This window comes from Gekko japonicus, unplaced genomic scaffold, assembly GCF_001447785.1.
Source record: "Gekko japonicus isolate JY-2015 unplaced genomic scaffold, Gekko_japonicus_V1.1 scaffold776, whole genome shotgun sequence".
Classification (NCBI taxonomy): domain Eukaryota; kingdom Metazoa; phylum Chordata; class Lepidosauria; order Squamata; family Gekkonidae; genus Gekko; species Gekko japonicus.
In genome coordinates this window covers 45,800-55,403 of record NW_015161428.1, presented here as the reverse complement: position 1 = coordinate 55,403, position 9,604 = coordinate 45,800, and the positions used below count along the sequence as shown (strand labels likewise).

Sequence of the window (9,604 nt, the reverse complement as noted above, 5' to 3'; positions counted from 1 at the left end):
GCGGGGCTTCGTCATGTGCCCCGCCCCCCGTACCTCACCTGGGGGAACTGCGATCCCCCCCGAAATGACCTCTGATCCTCTCAAAAGAAATCACGTAAACTCCGGAGAACGACCAAACCCGTTCTGCATGCTCAGGGGGGTGGGTCGGGTGGGACTCATTTCCTCTGGGAAAGCACATTCAACCAAACTGTGCAGCGGGCTGCTCCATCTGAGGGCCTTCAAAGCTCTTGGGCCTGCCCAAAGGACCTCTTCAGATCCTGGCTGCACCAGTCAGTGCATTTGCACCACGTGTTTGGTGCTTCTCAACTACACGGAGGGAGGCAGAGCCAAGAGGCGGTGAGGAGGAGGAGGGGGTGAAAGGCCACAGCGTTCATCAGGCGGTTGGTCTACTGAACAAATCTATCCATCGTGCTTTCCCTTCAGTTTGGCCAACAGGGAATGCAGCTTTGCTACGGACCCCTAGTCCTCTGGCAGACTTCTTAAGAGAGGAAAACAGTTCTGCTCTTCTGCAGTTCTAAAGAGAGGCTGGCTTCAACCCCCGCCCCTCCTGCGCCACCCCGTGCTTACACTCTGCCTGGGCGATGATGGACACGGAGGCCAGGCTCCCTTCCCCACTGTCTTCCTTGGCCGTTCCCTTGGCGATCACGTCACTCAGGATCTTCCATGGCCCTGGCAGCACCTCCTTCTCTGGACTGTCGACTTTGCAGACGCTGCTCTTCTTCTCGACCACCGTCTCCTGAGGCCCCTTGGCCATGGCCAGCTCCTTCGGGTGCCCAGCGGTTGGGACTGGAGCACTTTGGCAGGCGATCCCCATCACTGCCATCTCCTGACTTCACAGAGGCACTGAAAGACACACAGGAAACGTCAGAACGGGGGGAGAAATAGTGGTCAAGTCTGTAAGAAGACAAACTAGGGACACCACTTTAAAAGCAACCTCAGCAACTCCACTGAAAATGGGAAATGTAATTATCAAAACGTTAAAGGACATTGAAATCAGACAAAAGAGGAAAAACTACAAGGATCTAATTTCTTTTCTTCAAACAAATGGGATATCGTACAGATGGGCGGTTCCGGAAGGTGTCATCTTTAAAATCAACGATAGAAGATAGACTCCACTTTTAAAGCTACAGAATTTTTGAGACGACAGCTGGGGGAAGAGGAAGAGTCCAAAGAGGAAGAAACGAAGTCTAGTGACTCTGTTACCTTGGGAACGGAAGAGGACTCTGCGGCAGAAAAAGGTCCTGCCGGAGTGGTATACGATTTCAGAGACAGAAAGCCAAAGTAAAGGCAGAAGGACTTGGAAAATGGCCTTTTGAAGCGAAGAATAAGAAGATGATCAGAGATCTCTCTCATAACAACTAACAAAATAACATATAAATAGCGAACTGTTATAAGCAAGAACTCTACAAGTATTTTGTGACATTAACTCTAATAGTACTAACATTTTAACTAACAGTGAAAAGATCTCCTCCTCTTGGGGTTTTAGATTAGTGTGGTTTGCTTTCCTTTCTCCTTAGATGTAGTCCCTTCCCTATTATTTCTCTGTAGTTTTTCTAGTTTTGCAAAATAAAATATATCCCTCCAGGGATTAAAAAACAAAACAAAACGTCAGAACGGGGGCTTCTGCTCGGGATCCTTCCAGTCAAAAGGAACCTGGACAACCAGCGTGGGGTAGTGCTGAGAGTGTAATGCTCTATTATTTCCATGTTGGGCAAGGTCTCCCTGGCTCTAACCAGCACCCTTATAGGTTGGGACAATGTTACAGGACCAAAACATGCCTCACAGCAGGGGTGTCGACCTCATGTTACCTTGTTGGGCCGGGCCATGTGTGCCATAAAACGTAATGCCAGGTACAAGATATATAAACTTTATAAAGGACACAAAGACTTTTGTTTTACTTAAAATAAAAACATGCTTAAGACATTAGCCCTCTTGCAATATTTTATTTACCAGTGTCTGATAACTGACACCTCTTGCTCCAAATTATTGCATCAAAATGCCTGTGCTGTAGCGCTCTTGAGTATGCTGTTCAGGTGTGCATCTGTAAGCTGCAAACCTACGATGACGCAGCAGCAGCAGAACTGGAAGAAGACGCAGAAGGCAGCCAGTTCCACTGCGGGCCGGATAGAAGCCCTCCAGGGGCCCGATCCAGCCCCCGGGCCACGTTTGGCATCCCTGCCTCAGAGTATCTAACCTGCTGAGTCAGTCCTGGTCTATGAAATAGACTCAGCAAGTTAGGTACTCTGAGGCATGTTTTGGTCCTTGCCTAACACTGAAATAACAGAAAAGCATCACCTTGTAAGGAACTGAAAAGGGATTCTCAGCAGTGGTTCTTTGTTGCTGAGAAAGGACCAGAGGTCTGAAACACTGAAAAATTACCTGGGGAAAGTGTTGGGACTTTCTATATAAAATTCTGTAGAGTTACTCTTTGGCCTCTGTGTTTTCCTATGATGGACTGTATGGGTATATTGACTTCATATAACAGACATATCACACTTTAAATGAAGTCTCCTTTATGAATATGTTGCGGGAAATATGGCACACAGTTGTTTTTCTAGCTTTATGTCACTTTTTACTGTGCACTGTACCTTTGTTGTTGTCTACAATAAGGGGGACCAAATCTCCACATTGCTCGAAAGTTTTCTGGGCTGCCCCGGGCCAGTCACTCTCACTCAGCCCGGCCTACCTCACAGGTTTGTTGCAAATATAAAACGGGGAAGAACAAACCGTGGGCTCTGAGCCTCGGGAAGGAAGGTTGGGATAAAAAAGGTACTAGATAAGATCACTATTCACAACTCCCTGGGGGCCGATGACCAGCACAGCTGACTGAAGCACCAAACACCTCAATTTTATTATTTAGAACGGGGATCCCCAATGTGTTTTTAGAAGGGGGGCGGGGGGGGCTTCTGAGCACTGGAGCACAGATTGGCTCTGCAGATTTTTAAAAAATGTTGCTCTGGCAACAGTAGCCACCACCAGTGCTCCCTCTAAGCTGAGTTACTGTGAGCCAGCTCACAGTTTTTTAGCCTCCGGATCACACATTTTTGTCTTAGCTCGAGAAGGATGGCTCCAGAACAAACTCATTTCAGAACATAAGAGAAGCCAATGTTAGATCAGGCCAATGGCCTATCTAGTCCAATACTCTGTCACACAGTGGCCAAAAATACCAGATGCCATCCGGAGGTCCAGCAGTGGGGCCAGGACACTAGGACCCCTCCCACTGTTGCCCCCCCCAAGCACTTGCCCCAGACTGAGAGTTCCTATCTATACCTTGTGGCTAATAGCCGCTGATAGACTTCTCCTCCATATAAGAACATAACATAAGAGAACATAAGAGAAGCCAATATTGGATCAGGCCAGTGGCCCATCCAGTCCAACACTCTGTTACACAGTGGCCAAAAATACCAGGTGCCATCAGGAGGTCCAGCAGTGGGGCCAGGACACTAGAAGCCCTCCCACTGTTGACCCCCCCAAGCACCAAGATGACAGAGCATCACTTGCCCCAGAGTCCCTATCTATACCTTGTGGCTAATAGCCACTGATGGACCTCTGCTCCATATGCTTATCTAATTCCCTTTTCATTGCTTCTTGGCCTTTTGGTTAAGATCAGCGTAAACATTCTCTAAATAAGTCTTATCTAATTCCCTTTTGAAGCCGCCCATGCTTGTAGCCGCCGCCACCTCCTGTGGCAGTGAATTCCATGTGTTAATCACTCTTTGGGTGGAGAAGTACTTCCTTTTATCCGTTCTAACCCGACCGCTCAGCAATTTCATTGAGTGCCCACGAGTTCTTGTATTGTGAGAAAGGGAGAAAAGTACCTCTTTCTCTACCTGCTCTATCCCATGCATAATCTTATAAACCTCAATTATGTCACCCCTCAGTTGTCATTTCTCCAAGCTAAAGAGCCCTAAGCGCTTTAACCTTTCCTCATAGGGAAAGTGTTCTAACCCTTTTATCATTCAAGTTGCCCTTTTCTGCACTTTTTCCAAAGCTATAATATCCTTTTTAAGGTGTGGTGACCAGAACTGCACACAGTATTCCAAATGAGGTCGCACCATTGATTTATATAGGGGCATTATGATATTGGCTGATCTGTTTTCAATACCCTTCCTAATAATCCCCAGCATATGTCAGACCCCACAGCAGGCAATGAAGTACACACTTGCAGGAAGGTTTTACTTTATTGAAGCCATGAAGTACTTAGAACAGATTCTCTGTTCAGAATAACACGAGGTGCGTTGCAAGGTAGGATAAAGTAGTTTCATAATTACACTAGCCAATAGATATGGTTCGCGTGCGTGCGCAGGATGCCCATCGCGCACCCAAAACCCTGAGAAGCAACGGTTCTATTAAGTTAAACAATTATTCTATTCCCACACTACTGCTCATTTAAGACTAAGCAAAGCCGCCTGCATTACACCACCTGTGGCCTTGGCCAGATAACGGTACATCAAAGCGGTACTAGCGTCCATGGGAGGGAATGCAGAGTAATTAAAAGATGAGCGCATGGGAGGCAGGGTAGACATGCGCATAAGAGGTTACCTACATAGGAGAGACGGAGGCGGGGGGTTCAATCAATAATGTATATACAGGAAACAACCTTTGGCAGCTTGCTGACAGGATAGCATTGGCCTTTTTTATTGCAGTCACACACTGTCTCGACATTTTCAGTGAGTTATCTACTACAACTCCAAGATCTCTCTCTTGATCAGTGTCTGCCAGTTCAGACCCCCTCAATGTGTATTTATATTTAGGATTTTTGACTCCAATGTGCATCACCTTGCACTTGGCCACATTGAATCCCATTTGCCACGTTGACGCCCACTCGCCCATCCTTGACAGATCCCTTTGGAGTGCCTCACAATCCTCACTGGTTTTCACCACCCTGAACAACTTCGTATCATCCGCAAATTTAGCCACTTCACTGCTTACTCCCAACTCCAAATCATTAATGAACAAGTTAAAAAGCAGTGGACCAAGTACTAATCCCTGCTGTACCCCACTGCTTACCACCCTCCACTGAGAGAATTGCCCATTTATACTCACTCTCTGTTTTCTATTAATTAGCCAGTTTTTGATCCATAAAAGGACTTGTCCTTTTATCCCATGATTTTTGAGCTTGCTTAGGAGCCTTTGATGAGGAACTTTATCAAAAGCTTTCTGGAAGTCAAGGTAAATAATATCTATTGGATCCCCCTTGTCCACATGTTTGTTCACCCCCTCAAAGAACACTAATAGGTTAGTGAGACAAGATCTTCCCTTACAGAAACCGTGCTGAGTCTGCCTCAATAGGTTTTGTTCATCTATGTGCCTACTAATTCTTTCCTTAATAATGGTTTCCACCAATTTACCCGGTATCGACGTCAGACTGACTGGCCTGTAATTTCCTGGATCTCCTCTGGAACCCTTTTAAAAGATGGGAGTGACATTAGCTACCTTCTAGTCCTCAGGAGTGGAGGCAGATTTTAAGGAAAGATTACATATTTTTGTCAGGAGATCCACACGTTCACAGTTGAGTTCTTTCAGAACTCTCGGATGTATGCCATCTGGGCCTGGTGATTTATCAGTTTTTAAATTGTCTATCAGTTTTAGGACCTCCTCTCTCGTCACTTCAATCCGACTCAGGTCTTTCAACACCCCTCCTGAAATCAGCGGTTCTGGAGTGGGCAAGCACTTCTCATCTTCCACAGTGAAGACAGAGGCAAAAAATGCATTTAGGTTCTCAGCCATTTCCCTATCATCCTTCAGTACTCCTAATAACCCTTCCTAATAATCCCCAGGATAGCATTGGCCTTTTTTATTGCAGTCGCACACTGTCTTGACATTTTCATTGAGTTATCTACAACTCCAAGATCTCTCTCTTGGTCAGTCCCTGCCAGTTCGGACCCCATCAACGTGTATTTATATTTAGGATTTTTTGCTCCAATGTGCATCACTTTGCACTTGGCCACATTGAACCCCATTTGCCACGTTGACCCCCACTCGCCCATCCTCGACAGATCCCTTTGGAGTGCATCACAATCCTCCCTGAACAACTGTGGCTAAATTTGCAGATGACACGAAGTTGTGCAGCAGCCAAATCGCTCGCTCACAGCTTTAATGCCAGCAGCTCACAGAGTAGAATTTTTGCTCACAAGACTCCACAGCTTAGAGGGAACACTGGCCACCACAGCACATGGGTCTTCACTGTGTGACTGAAGGTAAGCTATGGCCACCATTCTGTGGCTGGCTCCACCTCCTGTGGTAGCCATTCTGTGGCTGGGCCCACCATGTGTATCAGAATTCTAAAGGTGCCCGCAGGCTCAAAAGGGTTGCCTAAAGACAAGACTCGTGCAAATTCAAAGCCTGCAGTCTACATTTCTATACTAGCTGGTTGAAGTAAAATATATCACTCCTGCCCTGGGTTTCTTGTTCTGCTGGCATCACATCAGATGCTTGGATAAAACCAGCCACAGGCTATTTGTGCGTATAGCTAAACTAGGTTGCATGGGCACATTTATCATGCTTAAATAGAATTAAAAAGTTCAAAAGTTTGTAGGAAGCCACCTTTCTGAGGTTTAAAGGTAGCATTAGAAAGCAATATTTCCTCCCCATGAAAAGCACACTGCCCATCAACAAGAGGCAAGGCATGAGCATTCCTCAATCACCAAGCAAAATCCATCTCCTGCTAGAATTAACATTTCCAAGTTTTATGCAGTGCTTTTAACGAACAAATGGCCCAACAACTCCAAGTGAAGAATACGCACCCCCAACTGGCCATCAGTCACCTGTACTCTGACTGGTTTCTTGCCATTGTAAGCAATGCTCCCCCCCCCAAGCTGTGGAGTCCAGTGAGAAAAAAATACTACTTTGTGAGCTTGCTGGCATTAAAGTTGCGAGCGAGCGATTTGGCTGCTGCACAAATTAGTTTGCTCCGGAGCCATCCTTCCTGAGCCAAGAGGAAAAAGTGTGAGCCAGAGGCTAAAAAACAGTGAGCTAGTGCACACTAACTCAGCTTAGAGGGAACACTGGTTGTAAGTACGTGTCAGTAGTTGCCTCAGCTACAGCATTCTGAGTCGAACTGCCGTTTGAAGGTTGCTCTCCGGGCTACTTTGGCAAGTATGTGACCGATGTTCTTGCGGTTCAAAATTCCGCAGGGTCTTCTGGGAATAGGGCAGAGTGTGAATGGCAGGCCGAGCCTGGCTCTGGGAACACCTGGGAAGCTTCGCTCTATCTGCCTGCGGGAAACACAGCCTGTAAAGGAAACAGACAACCCCCTAGGTTGGGCGGAGGGTTACACTCCTGGCTGACATTCCCGGGGCTCAGGGAGTGGCTTCTGCCACAACTTGCTCTTGTATCTTTCTAAATTCTACCAGCATAAGGATGGCTTCCGAAAACTGTGACTAGGAACCTCCCAAGAGTCCTTGACTGCTCCCAGGTTTCAACAGGAAGCAAGGAGGATCTGTGTGCTTGAGTAGCCGCTACCACCTTCTTTCATTGCGTTGCTGCTCACAGACTGAGACGGGTAGCCGTGTTCGTCTGCCACTTTCCACCAAGCCCTGGCCTCTGCCTAGCCCTGGCTTGCAAGCCCGATTCCCGTAAAGAACACCCAAGTCCCACCTACTTTCCAACACAAACAATCATCTCTGGGCAGGTGTGCTCACCTCTTTTCCTGTGCAGAGCTGCAAAACAAACAGATCTAATCTGGGTGTTAACTCGGAGCCCTTTCTAACCGGGGCACGGCAGCTTCAGATATCTTCAAGCATGCCTTCTGTAAACATGCGGAAGGGAACTCAGACCTCGGAAGTGAAACCAACTCTCTCAACTGCCTTGTTCTTACAGTCAAGTTCATGGCGGTCACGACAGGCACTTCAGTCTAACAAGGCCTCAATTCTCGCCTGAAGGAGGGCCGGCCTCCTCCACTACAGAGAGCCAGTTTGGTGTTGTGGTTAAGTCCGCGGACTCTAATCTGGGAGAACTGGGTTTGATTCCCCACTCCTCCACTCCCACCTGGCTGGATGACCTTGGGCAAGCCGTAGTTCTGATAAGAGCTGTTCTTGAAAAAGAGCAGTTTCTGTCAGAGCTCTCTCAGCCCCACCTACCTCACAGGGTGGGGAGGGAAGGGCAAAGGAGTTTGTAAGGAGACCTCTATTCACTACTAGGAAATGATGTTTTCTTCATCTTGACAAGCTTCTTCCAGCCAAAGCAAGGAGTTCCAGAAGGTTTCGACTGCACATGTTGAGTTGCAAACAGAGTCTTAAAGGCTTTAACAGGTTTATTATGGCTTTCATGGACTACAGAAAGCATGCTCAGTCAGTAATTCTAGCTCACCCTCCTCCTCCTCCTCCTCCTATGTCACCATAAGATTTCGTAGCATGAACCTCACGCACATTTCCTTGCCACCAAGATATACGGTAGCCAAAAAGAAATAACCTGGAGGCGGGGCAGAGTCGCCTTAGGCAAGCTGTCCTCCAACAGGCAAACTTGTGGTGATTTTTTCACAGCCGACTTATGGCAACCGTGTGGGGTTTTCAAGGCAAGAGACATTCAGAGTTGGTTTGCCATGGCCTGTCTCTGCCTTGGAGGCCTTCCATCCAAATACTAACTAGGGCTGACCCTGCTTAGCTTCCAGGATCTGACGAGACTGTGTCTTTATAGCACTGTTGGAAACATGATTGAGAAACTTCATTGGGCGCTTTGAATGCTCTAAAGAGCAATATAAATGCAAAGCATTGTCATCATCACCATCTTCTGCAACACTGTGCATGACAGAATGGCAGATGAGTATCTCCTGCGACCTGGCACTGCTAACTCTGGGCTCATTGTAGGTTCAAAATTGCCCTGAATGCTGGAGACCAAAGAGACGGCTCTCTCTTTCCTTCCTGGAACCATCTGGCTTGCCACATACAGAGCTGAGTTTGGGTGAATTCAGAAAGCAGTTTTAAGGCAGTCCCTTTTAAAAGTGCTGTACAGAAAATGTGGAATTAGACCGGTCCTACCCAAACAAATTGACAGGGGAGGGAACTCTATCTAAAAACCAGATCGGAAGGCAGCCAAGAGCAATTAAACTAGCTGAAAGAAATTAGTCCTGGATTTTTTCTTTTTGTAATAGAGGAAAGAGAGTCAGTGAACAGTTTGGAAAGGATTCCACAATGCAAGACAAAAACACGGGATTTAACCACGCCATACTGAGGAGGAAGAAAATAACAATAGTCATTTGAGATTAAAAAAAGATTAAAAGGCATCAGAGAATTAGTACATTTGAAAGTGGAATGGAATGTGAAATGGAAAAAGGAACCCCATGAAAGCAAACACTCTTCCTTTTAAAGCAAGCCCTGAGGCTGTGAACCAAGCATGCCGAATTACAAGTACATTGCATGACAAAATTGGCATCTGTGTGTGTGGGGGGGGGAGGAGGTATTTCAAGGAATACAGATGGAGGCCACAGCAGAGTTCCACGTTAGGATGCTCACCCTGACTTAACTCTCACGGCTTCAGAAATGGGCACAACGGAGACTCTGCTGGAGTCCAGCCAGTCCCAACACCAGACCACCTGGCCGACCAGGAGCCGCAAAGGGGGAGCCCTTGGCAAAATAAATCAAAAAGCCCAGTGGTACCTCAAACA

The 9,604-nt window shown here is 46.9% G+C and overlaps 1 protein-coding gene across 1 annotated transcript in view; it reads right to left on the bottom strand.

Moving 5' to 3' along the window:
* MAP3K14 (mitogen-activated protein kinase kinase kinase 14) overlaps nucleotides 1-9,604 on the bottom strand; it is a 43,890-nt gene that overhangs the window by 28,873 nt on the left and 5,413 nt on the right. The window contains exon 2 of the mRNA XM_015428949.1: nucleotides 568-843. Within this exon, the coding sequence (XP_015284435.1) occupies nucleotides 568-823 (256 nt within the window). The 5' untranslated portion in view covers nucleotides 824-843. The remainder of the gene's footprint in view (nucleotides 1-567; nucleotides 844-9,604) is intronic.